The sequence below is a fragment of the Lonchura striata genome, chromosome 1 (genome assembly GCF_050655825.1).
Source record: "Lonchura striata isolate lonStrDom1 chromosome 1, ASM5065582v1, whole genome shotgun sequence".
Lineage (NCBI taxonomy): Eukaryota > Metazoa > Chordata > Aves > Passeriformes > Estrildidae > Lonchura > Lonchura striata.
The window spans coordinates 87,743,033-87,760,184 of NC_140703.1; the positions used below are offsets into that span (position 1 = coordinate 87,743,033).

The 17,152-nt window shown below is 41.6% G+C and overlaps 1 protein-coding gene across 1 annotated transcript in view; it reads left to right on the plus strand.

Annotated features, from left to right (window-relative positions):
- Window positions 1-6,145: 6,145 nt before the first annotated feature.
- TMEM131 (transmembrane protein 131) overlaps window positions 6,146-17,152 on the plus strand; it is a 92,755-nt gene continuing 81,748 nt past the window's right edge. The window contains exon 1 of the mRNA XM_021546692.4: window positions 6,146-6,378. Coding sequence (XP_021402367.3) covers window positions 6,213-6,378 — 166 coding nt within the window. The 5' untranslated portion in view covers window positions 6,146-6,212. The remainder of the gene's footprint in view (window positions 6,379-17,152) is intronic.

Genomic DNA, 17,152 nt, shown 5'->3' on the forward strand with positions numbered 1-17,152 from the left:
CAGTCTGTATTGGGGCCAACCTTCCCCCATAAATATCTCTGTAGTGCTTCTTGGGAGGCTTTATTTGCCAGTGTCAGAGATGAGATAATAAGCACTTGGAGACATGTTAAAGTGATGTTGATCAGTTCACAGCAACAGAATACAAGGGACAATCTTTTCAAACACACAAGGCTGTACCATGAGAGTCTAACCCAGTGTTTGGTCTCATATTTTTTGGTTTTTTTCTATTATAACATGCAGAAGTGAAAGAGATGCTTACCCACAGCAGCAGAGGGGAAGTCAGACAAGAATGAAGAGCAATCATTTATACAATCCAACCCAGAAACAGAAATGAGACAATAGCAGAGCAAAAGAGAAGTGCCTATCTGAGAGCCTCTACACAGAATGCCAGTACTAATGATAACCTAGGCTACCTGAAAGGACAGGAAAGTCCAGACATCCTCTTACTTATCCTTCATATTATAGAGCATATGACTCAGTTAGGATGGAGAAAATATTCAGTGTTGTCTAGAGGGCAATGAGAATGAGGCAATATCAAACTCAAGCTCCTCCAGAATTGAAACTTTAAAAACACAGCAGAAGACACAACACATGCACAGAAAGCAGTAAAAACCAGATTGAACCATTTTCAATTTTTAAGGCATTTAATCAAATACTACCATCAAAATGTCATCTTACCTTATCCTGCAAGGTAATCTTCATGAACAGATGTCTCTGACTTTGGTCTCCTTTGAGGATGAGGGACCCAGGCAGCAACCGGAATCTGCTGTATTTGATGTGTGCCCTCTTTGCATGCTTCATCTATTGTTCTGTTCAGCTTGCAAATTGAAATCAACAGTCCTCATAAAAAATGTCCTCCTATGATATAGGTTCCGTGAGCATTGGCAGGTAATCTGGGTCTGATAAACTCTGGCCATGAATTTCAGATGAAGATATCTGTGGCTGAGCTTCTGAATCTGCATGGAGACAACTGGATAAATGATCAAGTGCTTTGGCTGATTTTAAACTCTCCATGAAAATGTGTTGCACTTCAGTCTGGGTATGAACTAACATCTTTTCACCCAAGCACAGAAACCCTTCAGCACTGGCACATCATAGCAGTGCTGTTGCATGTGCTCATCAGAAAATATAGCACATAGTTGAGTGTATCACTATTTTGGTAGAATCCAATTTTACTAAAAGAAAGGTTTCTGGTGAAGTTTCAATACCCAGAAAAGCTTTAGGAACTTAAGGATGCAGTTCTGTGTATCTTTGGGCTGAACAAGATATTTGGTTTATCAGCATTCTGTTCAGGCCCATTTATTTTCTTTTTCTTTCTCCTTTCTCTGTTTTTCTATTGCATCAGTGGATTACTTCTGCAGTCATGGATGTTTTAGCACAAGATGCCTGCTCTTATGGCAGAAAATTCAGTGCACAGGATTTACCATACTGTTAGCATCTATCTAGCATGATTTCGTAGGTACCACACTGTGGTACCATGTCAGCAATCAGATTTCTACTAGACTATAATAGAGAGGACGACTGTGTTAGAAAGTTCCTTTGCTGAATCAGTGTGGAGTATGGGTGGAATAAATGTCACACACCTTGCCATCACACCAAAATATCTATCCACTACACCTGAAATTGTGCCAGGCTGCTAAACATTGGGAGAAGCAATAATACTCTGCTGACAGCAAATGGGGCTGTATTGCTGCACCCTTGGGGAGTGAATCTGGAAAGTCTGGCTCATATTAACAAGGCATCTAACAAAAACACAGCCAGAGCAGTTCCCTTCACTGACAGCACTCGTATGCACAAAGATAACCTGGTACTGAAGTTTTCTGCTGTGTCAGGTTTTGAGGTGGGATAGAGTCATTTGTGTTCTGTCTCCCAAACTCCCTACAACCCAGTGCACAGCACTGCATGGGATAGGCCATGAGGAGCCTGCAAATGCATTAGGTCAAGTAACAGGTGCTGTACTAAAGCCACACAACATCAATTCCTAGCCACCTCCTCCATGCCTTCACCTTTTTATATATTAAACCTACATGCCAGACACAACTACTTAGGTCATCCCGGATCAGCCCAGCCCACTCTGACTGGTGCTAGGATCACTACAGGAGAGAGGGATAAGAACAGAGCATTTGAAAGACACTGATGTACCGGTAGGGAAACCTGAATTGGTGGTTAAATAAATGAGGCAAATGCTTATTTCATGCATCTTTCCAGGTGTGTATCCACAGCAACAGTTCACATCCCAGTTCACAACAGAAATACTACAGCTAGCAGTATTGCCAGAAAAATATTGCATCTACAAGTCCAATACTGGCAAGTAAAAGACACACCACAGATCCAATGGCTAGTAAACCCTGCTCTAGGGTACTCAAAAACATAGTCAAGTGATGGAGAGTCCTGAACTGATGCAAAGTCATTTTGGCAGTTCAAGCTCATTGAAACATTTCCAAAAGGACATCTTTTTCCTAGCAGGCTCATAGTGGTATGAGCATTGTTTCTCTGTCATCCATCATAACGTGGAGGAGAATGAAGCAATTTGAGGAACAGCAACAAGCATTATGTGGAAGAGTGGTTTTGTAGAGAAAGGTTAAAAGAGTTTAATACATCAAGTTTTGTTAAAGCAGAGGTAGATGGAGATATGTCTCCAGCCAGCAAATGCTCAAGTAATGCAAACCTTAAAGATGGAAAGGGAATACTTGGGCTTATACATATAGGAACAAGTAGGAATAAATGAAAAGAGGTGGGGATAGCCTGGATATCAGAAAACCTTGGCAGTGAAGAGCAGAGCCTGTGCAAAATTTCCAGGCGAAATTTTTAAGTTATTTAAAAATAATTTGAAAAATACTAATAAACAAGCTACTAGGAGTACAACTCTACTAGCAGAAGAGATTATTGGATTACACAACAGCCTCCTCTATCCCCATTTCTTCCTGTGCTTGGTTTATCTTCTACCAATTAACAATATACAACATTTGGTAAAAGCAAAAAAAAGAAACCTAAGACCCATTCATGACAGAAACCTCAATGCTGATTTAAGAGAGTTTATGTGCTTCTGAATCCTCGGAAATTGACCCCACAAAAATTTCTCATTTATTTGAGTGCAACATCACTTGGATTTGATCCATGTTCCACAGAAGAAGTAATTCCCTGCAGGAGTCACAAGGTGGTTCAAACAATGGATTATTGCTTTTGTAGTCTGTCAAGCAGATAATCTCTAATGAGTATCAGCAGTTGAAAAGGCTACAGCTTCTAGCTAACCAGACTGACATTCTCCCAGAAATTTCTGCTTCCATATCAAGGTGACAGAAACCACACATCTGTATTTTAGCATTTCTGGTTCCTTGCCCAGGAATTAAGAAAAAAAACACAAAACAAAACAAAACAAAAAAAAAAACTAACAACCAAAAAATAAGACTATAAACTATTAACAAAGATATCTTACATGATAATTGAATGCCAGCACTTTGGTGTGCTTAGGAGGAATACTTTAAACTACCACAGCTCCGTAAACATAGGAGGTACACAACTTTTCACTGAGGGTGCAATAACCACCACACTCTTCTGGTGTTAACTTCACCCCATTCTAGCAGTTGTGCTAGCAAAGCTGACAGTGGCTGCAGGAATCAGAGTACAGCTTGGTTTCAAAGTCTTTCTGATGTGTTCTCCTGTAGAGAACACATTCATCTGATGCATCAGCTGTTGAACTTCAATGCCTAAGTTTGTATGTAATTTCTGTTTATTAACACAAATACACTTCCATAATACGTCTTGTCATAGTGTATTTTAAGAAGCTTTTTCTAGTATAGAAATTGTTTTCTAAACTGTTCAACATGCTCAAGCAACACTGCAGTATCCAAATGTTGGTATTTACATGTACTGCATGTATAAATGAAGCAACTTGAAGAGCCTCAAATACACATGAAATAATATACCCCAGATTAAAGCAGAAATAAATTAATGGAATGCTTTTTTGCTTTATTATTTACAGACATTGGACCATACTGTATTGGTTTTTCCTGCACAGAAAACAGTGGGATTTCTGGACAAAGATGAAAGGGAGAATATGTACTGTGAGCTGTTTGTTTTCTACTCATAATATCTTTTTCAAAAGACATTCTGTATTTAGAACAAATAAAAACTGCCCGTATTGTAATGCTGAAAGGTTGAAGATTCCTAGATACCATAACAGTAGGACTCATCGTTCTTTTCTCATTTATATCCTGACATATTTTGCCATGCTTAAATCTTAGTTTCGTTAGAGCTCCCATTCATTTTAGTGGGTAGGACGCTCTACAGCATGAATTACGAGAAAGTCTGTCTGCTTGGTTGTGCAATAGTGAATTAGAGAAATAGAAATAAGCTGACTTTTTTTTTCCCAGAAGAGTAATGCATGTACAGCAGAAGCCCAGTTAAGAAGGTAAAATCAAAATCCTACAGTGTCCACTGTAATAAGAAAGCATCACTAACTGCTGTTTATCTGAGTTCTTAGGTTTGATTGTGCTCTTTGATGTACATACCTAACCCCCACAGAACATGTGGGCTTTTGCTCACAGCAGTGATCAAGGTTTATATTTACTGTGGTTTGGGTGGTTCTGAGAAATACGAACAGAGACTCATGCTCATAAATCACTGATTTGTATGAAGCTATTTTCAATGCACTAGTCAAAAGGCTATGCAACTTGGAAAGATTAGTAATTACACAGAAGCCTTTAGTCCCTCCTCATGTCTTCTGGAAACAATCACTATTGCTGGAAAAGGTTTTGACCCAGTACTTCTAATGTTCCATTTCTCCCTTGAAAATAAACTTAGTTGATGCCGTAGCTCAACAAAGCCACTTCCAGACTTTCAAGGTGTCTTTAGGGAGTTTTAACAATAAAGAACAGTGTATGTTATGACTGTGTAAGAGCCATAACAAATGTTACTATTTTTAGTTAGGCTGTTAGTCAGTCCCTTAGAGATTCTGACTCTATTACACTACCAAGATCGGTTATATTGTTGTGACAGATAATGATGTGTTCAACTACTTCAAACTCAGTGTGACGTGTTGATCAGGTGGTGAAATGAGCAGTCGAGAACAGCACGTGGGTGCATACAGGTTTTTATTCTAAAAAGCTAAGGCAGTTCTTCAATGAACAGACCGTACTACAGACTTTTGCTTCCAACACTTTATCCAAGATGACTTTGAGACTACCATTCCTGGACAGATGATACCCACATCTCTTACTGGGAGCATCACCACATGGCACACCCAGTATCACAGCTTCTGTCAGCACTAGTTCCACGGACCCTTTTCCCAGTGTAACCTCCACTGGACAGACACCAACCTCACATGTACAACAATGCGCCTTCTCCCCCACTGCAAATTCACTCTGCGAGTTCCCGAAGGCCTTACTGCCACGCGTGTCACCCAGTGATAGGCACACGTCTTTCCTCAAGAGTGGCAGACGCGTGGTGTCACGCCCTAGCTCCAGGACAGGGTCTCACCGCGCCTCTGAGGCACGAAAACCTCCCGGTCCTCCGCTTGTGCTGCTGCCCAGGCTGCTGTGCCGACAGCACCGGCCCGGCCCGGCCCAGCAGCTAGGAGGTGGGGGGAATTCCCTCAGGGTGAAGCTACTGCACAACGCTCTGGGCCTCCAGCTGGGAACATAAGACACGAGAAAAGGGCAGCAACACCGGAGAGAAGCGCCCCCGTCTCCCGAGCGAGGCCGCTGGGCTCCGCGCACAGGCGAAGCCGCCCGCCGCCATCTTGGACGGGGCTGGCAGAAGCGCGGAGAGCCGCGGCAGGGAACCAACAGCGCCCCCGGCCCGCCCGGCGAGCGGGAGAAGACAGCGCTGAAGAGGCGCAGTGACCCCACCGCCAGTAGCCGGCGCTTACAGCAGATCTAACACTGCATTTGCAAAAGCTTAAAAAAACAAATACATAAATTCACCAACGCGACCTAGCCGGCACCCCCGCGGCCAGAGCAGGCGGGGCCAGCGGAGGGGCGCGCTGCCCGCACTTAAAATGGCTCCTGCCCTCCGCCCTCGCCCGCCAGGGGCGGGGCCCCGCCGGGGGGCGTGGCGGCCCGTGACGCGCGCGTCAGGAGCCGCAGCGCGCGCTCGCGGGGGAGTGCGCCCCGCCCCTCCCCGAGCTTCTCCGCGCGCGCGCCGCGGCCCGGCCGGAGACAGACGCGGACACTCGGCGGACGCGCGGCGGCGGCGGCGGCAGCAGCAGCGCGATGACGGCGGCGCCCGGCTGCCCCCGCTGCTCCCCCCGCTGCCCCCGCTGCTCCCCCGGCAGCTGCCCCTTCCCCCGCGCCGGTGGCTGGGCAGCCGCCTGGCGGGGCGCGGCGCTGCGCTTCGCGCTGGCGCTGCTCCTCCACACGGCCCGGGCCGAGAAGGAAGGTGAGACCCAGATTTCCCTTCCCTTTCTTGTCCTCCTTCCCCCCGCTCGCCCTCTTCTTCCTCCGGCGGCGGTGGGGCCGTTGGCGGCCGCGGCCCGCGCCCGCTCCCCGGCGGCGGGGTGGGGGGGCGGCTGGGGAGGCGCCCCGGGGTCGCCGTCCCTTGTCCCGCATCCCGCCGGCTCCGCATCCCGCCGCTGCCGCTGCCCTGGCCGTGCGGGCGGTCGCGGCGCTGCCTTCCCCGCCCCGCCACCGCGGCTGCCGGAGTGCGGCTGTGTGTCTGTGTCCGTGTGTGTCGCTGACGTTTCGCGGGGCTTTCGCCTCCCTGACAGCGGCGGAGACAGGGATGGAGCTGGAGCTGCCCTTTAAATAGGGGAAAGGGAAATAAATAAATAAAAAAAATAGGAGCCTTTCTCGCCTTGAGCTGGTTTCCCTGCGGCAGGCTTCCAGCAGGAGACGAAGTCAAGCCAAACAGGCTGGCGAAGCTGCATGAGAAAGGACAGAAATGCATGCTTTTACATGGGTTGGATTTTGATACCTCACCAAGTGACAGTGGGACACCCCTTTTCCTCCCCAAACTTTTATCAGGTTTCTGGAGCCTTTGCGGAGTCAATGGCGTTTTCTCCAAAGTTTATAAAGTCTCTCTCTGGCGGACTTTCCCTCACTTGTAGTGTCTGTGATTTTGGTGTGAAGTCTTTTCATTGTGGTTTAGCAAGGAAGAAAAGCCCCAAGCAAAACACCTAAGCATAATCTGTAGCATTGCTGAGAACAGCTTTCAAGCATTTCCAAAGTGCAGACTTGTAGTCTGCTTGAAAGCATGGCTGTGTGGCAGCATGAAAAAGCAGCAGGTAAATATAATGTATTACTAAAGTAGGTGAAACAGATTTACTTTGGCTGGACAGGAGAATTTGCTTTTCAGGCAAGTTGCTACACCAGAAGAGGGAGGAGATTGAGGTCTGACAGGAAGAAAGGGAGTAAGAATAAAAACGAATAAGAGTAAACATTGTATGGAATAGGAGCTTAGCAAGGAGGGTCTAGTTGTATGTCTAGACCAAACTTGAGGGAAGAAATACATCCTAATAAGGCACGTATAAAAAAAAAGTAGCTATACCTTTCTAAAGAAGGGCTCAATTCCAGTAATTTCCTAGTAGATTCCTTTTACAAATATGAGGACGTTGATATTAAGGTGATTGAAATCCCAAATCAGTTGTTGCACAGCCACTCTTGTTCATTTCACTTTGTCTACAGAGAATGTAAACATTTAGAAAACAGAGTATGATCACATATCCTTAGAGAGATTAGAATGTGTAAGTTTGTTAGTGTGGCCTGTAGTGTCTTGAGGTACTAAAAGAGTTCAAATGCTTGAGAAATTTCTATTTTTAACTCTTATTGTGATTGCATTCCTTCACAGGTAATAAGGTATATGTGTTTATAAGCTTTGTCAGTGATGTCATATACTGGTATGATGGAATTGATTCATACCCTAAAAGCTGTGACAGCTGAGGCCATGGTCTGGTTGGTTCATTTGTGAAGAAGATACTGTTGTTTTTTTTTTTTCTTTCTCTATGGACTTCCTTGGCATTCCTGAATAAAAAAGGGCAGTTTTAGATTCACAGAGTTTGAACAGATATGATTGAAGCCCCTCAAGAAGTAGAAGAGTTTGTACTGATAACGTTTGTTTCTGTTTATACAGTCTATTACTTAAAACTTATACCAGCAACACATCTGTCATTTTCTAAAGGTGAATTTTTTTCTCAAATAGTACATGGATTTCTTTTAGTCTTCAGATTTTTGACATTTTATTTTCTTGCCAAGTGTTCTGCTGCTTATGGTAGTCTATGAGTGGTACATCTAAGGTCACTAATAAGTGTTTCTTTGGTGTTTGGTTTTTTTCTGTTATTCATCTTTTATGAACTCCTGAGCAGAATTCACTGGCAATATGCATTTGTGGATCACATGTTGGAAAGTGTTGTCTTGCTTCTGTTTGCTGAGTGCAATGACTGCTTAAACCCTGGATTAAAAAGAAGCAAAACAAAACGTAAACCAAACAATAGTTTATGTAGTCCCACTTATCTTAAGCTACAATAAAGCCAGTCTGCAAGAGGTAGTGACTGAACAGGAGAGGAAGGACCACTTTGGACACTAGGCCTTTAGACCAAGGTGGGAGTTCAAAATGAAACAGTAGTTGAGAAGAAAGGAGGAGAGGGTATTCAGGCTCTGCCCTTAAGTGCCTTAGCTTTTACCAGGTTGTGTCAAATTAAATGTAGTAAGACAGTTTAAAAATAATAGTCAGGAAGCAGAGAAGTAGCTTGGAATATCATTTCCATCTCCCAAATGTAGGCATACATTTTTCACTACAGCTGCAGGAAGGAAGCTATGGAGAGGGATTTGGGGCTGAGGTTGTGCATTATTGTTCCTGAGCACTGTTGCTGAGTTGAAGGTGGCTATAGTAAGGCATAGTGCAGTATGTACTCCAGAGATGTTGCTGCAGAAAAAACTTGATAGAAGCAAGTGCCAGGTGAATAGTGTGAGGAGAATAGATCAGAATATGACAAAAGAAAATGAAAAATCAATGTAGAGGACACTGTTCCTCTTACCTTGCATATACCTGAGGAGAAACTGAGGGAATGATGGAGCTGATGGAGAGAAGATAATGCTGGCTTCATGTGGAGAAGAGCCAGGAAGCAGTTCTTTATGGATGGAACTGTCACAAGTAGAAAGAAGATTGGGTACTAGAAACAGTCATGTCTACCTAGAATACTCCAGCATCAATCTTAGCTAAGGAGTTTGAGGGGGGGAAAATGTAACATAAACATCTTTGCCTAAAAGCAAGAAGCAAAACGGAAATTGTTTGTGTGTTCTAGCTGTAAATCAAAGTCTTGATAAACTGTGATACTGCTGTACACTCTCTCCATGCTAGACAAATATAACTTCTGGAAATTATCTGGTATCTGAAGAGATACCAGAGTAAAGTGTGATTGAACCAGCCAGAGAACCTTAAACATCAATTTCAGACTAAACACTGATATGTGGCGCTTTTTTTGTGCCTAGCTGGGTCCTCATGGGTGTCCATGTATTGCTGAAGAATGAGTAAGACTGAGAAGGTTGTAAAATTTTATGGGATTTTGGGTTTTTTTTGGGTTTTTTTGTTTGTTTTTTTGGGTTTTTTTTCAGTTAGGAAATCTACGAACCATTGCAAAAGAATGACATGGCAGGAAAAAATTTCAGTCTCAAAGAGCCACTTGCTATTTAGGAAGGGCAAAAAATAACTTTAGAGTTTCTTTGGCAAATATGTATGATTTTCAGGATTTTTGTAAGGCTTATCCTTTCCTAGTGTAACTATGACATTCTGTATTGCCACATAGATTGGGGACAAGTATCAGTTTATATTGGTGAGCTTTTTGTTTTGTTTGTTTGGTGTTTTGTTTGTTTAGTTTTGGGGCTTGTTTTGTGGTTTGTTTGGTTTTTTTTTTTTTTTTTGGTGTGGGGTGGCCACACAACAAACACAGAATAGCCTTCTGGGTTTTAGGTTGCTGGAAGCCATAGTAATTCCATAACCCCATGGTAAGTTAAGTGTTCTGAAGATAAATGTCTGACATGAGGATGCTTTTTTACCTGAACTGTTTTGTGTCAGTTCCCTTATTTAAATATATTGAAATATTTTTAGAAAATCTTAACTTTATACAGCTCATTTTTTTTAAAAAAAAATCCCCTTTTATTTAGCCAGCTGACTGAAAGCCTGTTGAGACTACTTTGATAGTTCTCTTACCTACCCATCTGCTCACAACGTAGGTACAGATAGAGCAAGGTTGATATTTAGGCTATGTTCAAAAACTGTCTGTAATTTTTGAAGTTACATTTTAGTGCTGGATCTGGGAAAATAATTCTACTTAAACATCTACATTATGAAACCAGATAGACCAGTGGAAATAGCTTTTTTTTCTTAACGCTTGATGTATTCTCTGCTAGCTTCCTAGAAATGAAGTAAGTTACTGAGTGTAAGTGTGATATTGTCATTAGAGCAGTGCACTGATATGTTGGAATTCCAGTTCAATTTTTGTCATTCTTTATAATCTCAAATAATTTTTGCTTTTTGTTTTTTACTGATATCTAAAATAGCAAACCAGGATACTCCACAGGAGTATCAAAATTAGATTAATATTGGAAGATGATTGAAAGAAAGCTTATATGCTTAATATTATGAAAAGTCTCTTCACATATACTGGCTGTTTGTCATATCCTGCTGTCAGAGCTAATCTACAGCATGCCAGCTTTTACTTTTATGCTGGTGTTTTGACCCTGGCTTAAATCAAAATTTGATTCAGAAAGAATGACCTCAATCAAACTGGAAACACTCCAGCAGCTGAAGTAGCACATCAGAATCATGAAGAGTGTGAAGAAAACAAAGTGGATAAAAATTGACCATGCTATCTCACTGTGGTTTTGAAACTTAAGTGTGGGACAGCTGATTAGGTCTGCACTGTGTCTGTGCACTTGTGAATGAAAAATATTGACCATGTGCTCGGTTTGAATAGTCTCTTACTTGCTTGTGAAATCTTTGGACTAAAATAAAGGAAAAATTTTACTGCAGTGGACAGGAAGTTGAGAACCCATATTCTCTGTGACCTTCAATGTAATCCCAAAGTGGGTGCTTTTCTCTCCCTGCATCTCCTGTTCCCTTACTGACTTTTATTTATATTGTATGTGTGATGCAGACTGGGGTCCCCTTGCCTGTAGAGGTCCATTGAAGGATGGTGTGCTCAGTTCTGGGTGTTGGATTGTCATCTCTTGAAGGAACTTGCTATGGATTTGTGTAGTGCTTAATATGAAATTCCACCAGAGTGTGTGGAAGTCAATAGGTTTTGCATTATTTAAAGCTTTCAGTTGTGATTTTTTTATGAATGATTGCAATATGGATTACTCTGAGTCATTTGGATGTATTTGTGCATTTTAAAATTTTCAGCTGTTTGCTTGAACATTTGCTGTGAGTCACTCTATTTCAAAGCCTACCCAGTTTTACGCTGCTTAAAGTGGTGTGTGTTATGGTGTCACAGTGTGATTTACTGAGTCTGTAAGTTCAAGTAATCTTTTCAAACAGTAAACTTGGTAAATGACCTGGGAGTCTGACAGTGAATGGTGGATGCTATGGTTCATGCATAATGAGCAGTAAAAGTTATGTGACTGAAGCACAGGGTAGAACCAGTTTGGTTTGTTCCTGTGTTTGTGGATTCGGCGAGAATAATGTAATGATCTCTCTTATTTCTCTTGCTTGTACCTTCTGTCCAGTGTAGCACCACTGACTGTCAGTCTACAGCATGACCTTACCTGGGTATAACAGGTACTCAAGAAAGTGGTTTTTTTTTTTGTTGTTGTTTTTTTACCTTCTCTAAAAGTCAACAGTTGAATAAATTTCTATTCTTCACAGTAATAAGTGGGGGTACTTGGAACTGGACTGAGTAATACCTTGAGCAGCCTCCTCTAACTAGATGTTCTCTGATCAGGTGACAGGGTCAGAGCCTCTGGGGTCATGTCCAGCCTGCATTATCCTGTATTTCCAAAAGTTGAGCACAATTGGTCCTTACAGTGGAAGCAACTGAATTGATCCATTCACACTGCAGGAGTTAGCAAATTTGAGTTTGAACTAAAGTTATTTTAAACATAATTCCTGTTTTTCAAAAATGTTGTGTTAGTATTTCAGCATTTTAATTATTTCTACCAAGACAGAGGATGCAGAATTTCTTCTTGTCTAGGGAGAAACCAAAGGATTCAGTGACCATCAGAGCTAAATACTTCCAGTTTATCTTCCTAGTCATAAATACAAGCAATGAATAAACTTGTGTCTGATACGGATTTGTTAGAGGCAGCTGTTAAAATTTTAATGGGATGCAGGATTGCTGTGTATTTCTGTTTTTTCAACTATCCTTATGGAATAATTAGGCTTTACTGACTGCAGCAAAGATGTGATGCAGCATTTGCATTTAACATTTTTGAAAATATGGTTTTAGCATTTTCTCATAAAGAGCCTTGGATAACTTTTGCTTTGGAATATTAAAGGGACTAAACCAGGATCATGTCTGTCTCTCTCGCTCTCTTTAAAAACCTTGGATGTAATGGGGAAATAGCAAAGAGCTGAAGAATTGCCGTGTAATTCCAATCCCTGAAAATAAGGAAAAAAATTGAGGTGTTTCACTAGTTTGAGATTTTCCTGCAATTTCCTGCAATTACCAGATTAATCTTCTCACTATCATAGATGCATTTTTAATACCACTCCTCCTACTGCCTGGCATAGCTTGCAGCAGAGAACCATCTGAGAACAGGAATTTTGCTGTCCTTATCAAACTGGTTTTAGTGATACGTGAGTGAAATTTAGTGGAAGGAACTGTACAGGAAATGAAACTACACTACCACTCCTTCCGTCTGTGTACTCTATGAAGCTAGGAAATGTTATGTAGTAGAACTGTTGGGTTAACTCTAATGCAACATACTTAGTTTGTTTAAGTCATCTTATAAATGGATCCATTACCTGTTCTTCATTAAACAGTTTGTCTTTGCAATATCTTAAGTGTTATCTGAGGGTTTTTTTCAGTCGAACACTTGGATCTATGTTGGACTGTATGGATTCGATGTAACAGGATGTACGTGGACTTTCTAAAGTTACTTAAACTAGAAAAATTCCAGACAGCCCTTGGTTATAGGACTAGGTTTTTTTAAAGTATGATGTTAACGAGATTAAATCACCATTTGAAGTAGTGATGATAGGAGACAAACTTGTAAACAAGCATGGTACCAATTTAAGTAGTTTGCAACATTTCCTAATAAGTGTTGTAATATGTTAAATTAATTTAAAGAGTGCTTATCTGAAGCTTGCAAATAAATAGGAAATAATCTAGAAACACAGAATAAGTCTAAGTGAATTAGTGATTTGCACCAAAATACTGTACAAATATTTACAGGTGGATTTTGTAGATAATGACAAAAGTGCCCAAACAACTAGATAAACTACAAGGTATATGGTTTTGGTTTATTTCCTGCAGTGGTTCATGCTCTGCCTCAGAGGCTGGCTACAATGAGCTCTTCCTGGCTCTGTTCTGGGACCTGGCCTGCTTTAGATCTTTGTCACTGATATAGAGTTGGAATGTACCAATACTCAAGAGCAAGTCTGCATTTTGGAGAGACCTAAGCAGGACAGAACAATGAGCTGACAGGACCTTAATGAAATCCAAAAAGGACACATGGAAAGCCCTTTATATGGGACAGAATAACCACCTGCAGGGAATACAACCTGGAAATGCTACACATGAGTCAGCAATGTACCCTGGCAACATACAGTAGTCTAGCCACTGGGCTGAACAACATGATTATTCTTATGTAGTCAGCACTTAATAGACCACACCTAAACCACTGCATCCAGTTTTGTTCTCTGCCATCCCACTGGAAGTCTGCAAGGATGGTCAATATGTGCATGACCTATGAATGGAGGCTGAGGTATCTTGTGGCAGTATGCCAGTATCAAAGTAGTTTATGGAGCAAAATGGAGCCCGACTCCTTACAGAGATACATGTCTGGAACCTGAGACAGGGGCCATAAAGTTAAAGAGGAAAGTTTGTTTTTTGCTGGGAGATGCTGCTCTGTGATTATCTGAGTAAGAGAGGCACTTGGACACTATAAAATAGCATTGAAAAATCTGTTTTCATATAAAGAGAGAATAGCATAGATAATCTTGGATCTCTTTTGATGCTGAGAACCCTGAATTGTGTGGCACCAGACAGACCTTTGAACAGTCCACGTGCAACACACTGTGCAGACCCCATCCATAGAAAGGTTGTTCTGTTGCTGGATTTCCTTGCAAGAAGACAACTGTATTCATAATTTTTCTGTCAGGTAGAAAGGATGTTCACATGGGAACTTCCATCTGCACTTTCAGATAAAGCAAGGCCACCCAGGTGGCATAATTGCTGGTGGTGTTGATTGCAGCTTCTCTGTTTCAGAGGGCTGTCTGGGCTCCCCCTGCAGCCACAGAGTACGTGCAGCACGGGCCTGACGGCCAGCCCAGACATGCAGCCCAGCACAGGCGTGGGTCTGCTTGGCTGGGCTTCTGTATGGATCACTGACTCCCCCATCTGTCACGGCTTCTGGTCAGGATGGCTATGATCTTCTGCCTTGACATAATGAGTCTGTATTTCACTGTGAGGCTCGTCAGGCATTGAAATAGGTTCTCTAGGGAGGTTATGGAAACCTCTGACTTTGGAGGTTTTCAAGGCCCAGCTAAATGACAGCCTAAAGTGACATCCAAATTCAGCGTTCACTGTGCTTCTGCAGAAGGTTGAGCTGGATGACAATCTTGACGTCTGCTCCACCCTCAGTTTCCCTATCTCAATATTTTGTGTCTCCCCTGTGATCTTGAAACTTAGTTGGAGCTTGCAGTAGTTTTGTTGCAGCTGATGGGAGTATCTGTAAGACAGAAGTCTGACTTTTTGTGTAACTCTGTGGTGAAGTCAGTGCTATGGTAATAGTAATGCAGATATAATTTGGTAGAAGCAGAGTTGTAATTGTACCAGGAAGCTTAATGGGTTGCTGCATCACTTAAAAAAGTGATCATAGATAAAAATAAGACTTTGTCAATTGTTCTTTATTTCTGTAATTGTGGATCACATATACTTTATTTGTCTCCATGTTTTTGTTTTTTCTCTTGAAAATTTGTTTTAAAAGGAGTATTTGTGTCCCATCTTTCATGTGAAGCATAATACAGCTTTTAGTTTTTGTCATTGCCAGCTGCTGGCAGTATAACAATACATTTAGTTGTGGTTTACATGTTAATATACAGGATGTATTAAAGTTATACTTCACAATCTGTGCAGTTAATATGTTTGAGGAAATACTGAGAGATTTGGATAGTTAATGTGAAATTTTTGACTGTTCCTTTCTTGTAGTAGAGGACATGGAGTACTTGGTCCTTACTAGAAGCTATTTCCTTCTTGTCTGTTTGCTTTGGTATTCTGAACCTGTGTGTAACTTCAATCTGTGGAGCCAGCGACAGGCAGTTTAGAGGTACCAGAAATTTAGCGTATACTAGGAGGCACTGAGGCTACTCTTGCCCTCTGAGTTGTTTCTCCTAAGTGTAAGAAGATAAAGAAGGGGTGTGTGTATAACTTTTATATTCTGATACAGCTATTTTTATATTATCATACCTTGTAAGTTGCCTTTTGTGGTGCTTAACTCGGTCAGGATGTACCTATATACCTTTGGCTGACCTGTATCTTCCAAAATAGTCAAAAGATTAAGAAATTCCTTGTTTTGGGAGAAACATCCCAAACATTTGATGTTGAAAAAGAGATAGTTGTCATTGACAGTCTGAATCTTCACAGGTGAAGTCACTCTGCCAATCAGTACTACTGAATGTCATTATCTGCTGGAGAAAAGACTGAAACAAACTTACAGTTCATCAGGAAAATTTGATCAGAGTTTTAGTACTTGATGAGTGCTGTGCATTCTTTCTTTGATTAAATGAAATTTCTCCAGGGAAAAAGACTAGACTAAGGATCTCAGAAATTGGATAAAACATTTATTTATTTAGTGTTATTTAATTAATTGTCCTTTAAAAATACCTGCTTTGTGAAAAAAAAAAACAAAAAACAAAACAAAAAAAAAACCAAAAAACAAACACCTCTAATGTTGAATTTAGCAAAGGGGTGCCTATTTAGGTTGAGACTGAGTACTAGGCATATCAAAGTAGAAATGAGAACTATTTTTGAGTGAAGCCTTGTCTTAGGGGGCAGCGTAGTGGTGATTGAATTAGATGTCTCTCCATAATGTATTCTGTCACTAAGCCTAAGGGTTTGGAATTATTGGGTAAAATCATGATCTGTGTTGCACCGGGTGTCAACTTAAATCATCACAGCTGTTTGTAAAAGAGTCTGACCAAAAGAGATTATTTATTTACTTCTGAGGGATAACAGCTTCCAAGGTGTTGTAGGTAGCTAAATTGCATGTCTGCAAGCATTTAATTTCCCTATGCCTACTTGCACCTTTAATTTCTTATTAATGTTTTTGGAGTGTTCCCCTGAAACGGAAATTTACCTGTTTTGTTTAATTGTTTTTGCTCTGTGTTTTATCTTTTTTCAAAACTTTCAGTTATTCTTCTCCACCCTTTTCTTCTCTGGCTTTATCAGACCTTGCAGCCAGCTTTTTTCTGATGGTGGTCTGTGCTCCCTCATAGCAAGTCAATGGCCTGCTGTGCTCAGCAATCAATAAAGCAGTGTTGCTAACACTATGGCTTTAACATCAGGCCTTTTCTACCTTTTTCTGGCGTTCAGTTGTTGTATTTATAAACTTTATATGGTAGCTGGGCAAGCGTTACCTTGCCACTCCTTTTCACTTGTAGTCAGGCTTAATAGCTGTTTCCAGCGGACACTGGGTGTTGCCAGGGGAGCATAGTAGGGGCGGGGATACTGTGCTGCTCCCTCTCAATGATACTTTGTCCGGTAACTTGGTATTAACCAAGTCGCAACTGTTACACAACAAAATCTAAACAATTGTGTTGTTCGTGCACCCTTGTTCTAAAAATTCATGCAGTTCCACCTTGGTAACTGACCAAGAGAAAGAAGGGAGGGAGGCAAAATCGGTGCAGGGAGGAGAGCAGTAGGCAGTAGACTACTGTTTCTGTGCCGTAAGATGAATGCTAGAAAGCATTCTCTGTAGTGGCTACCAAGACAGGAGTAAGGATGGAAAACTGAGTAGTGTCCACAGAGCATAAGCTATAGCTCGTACCTGATTGCATT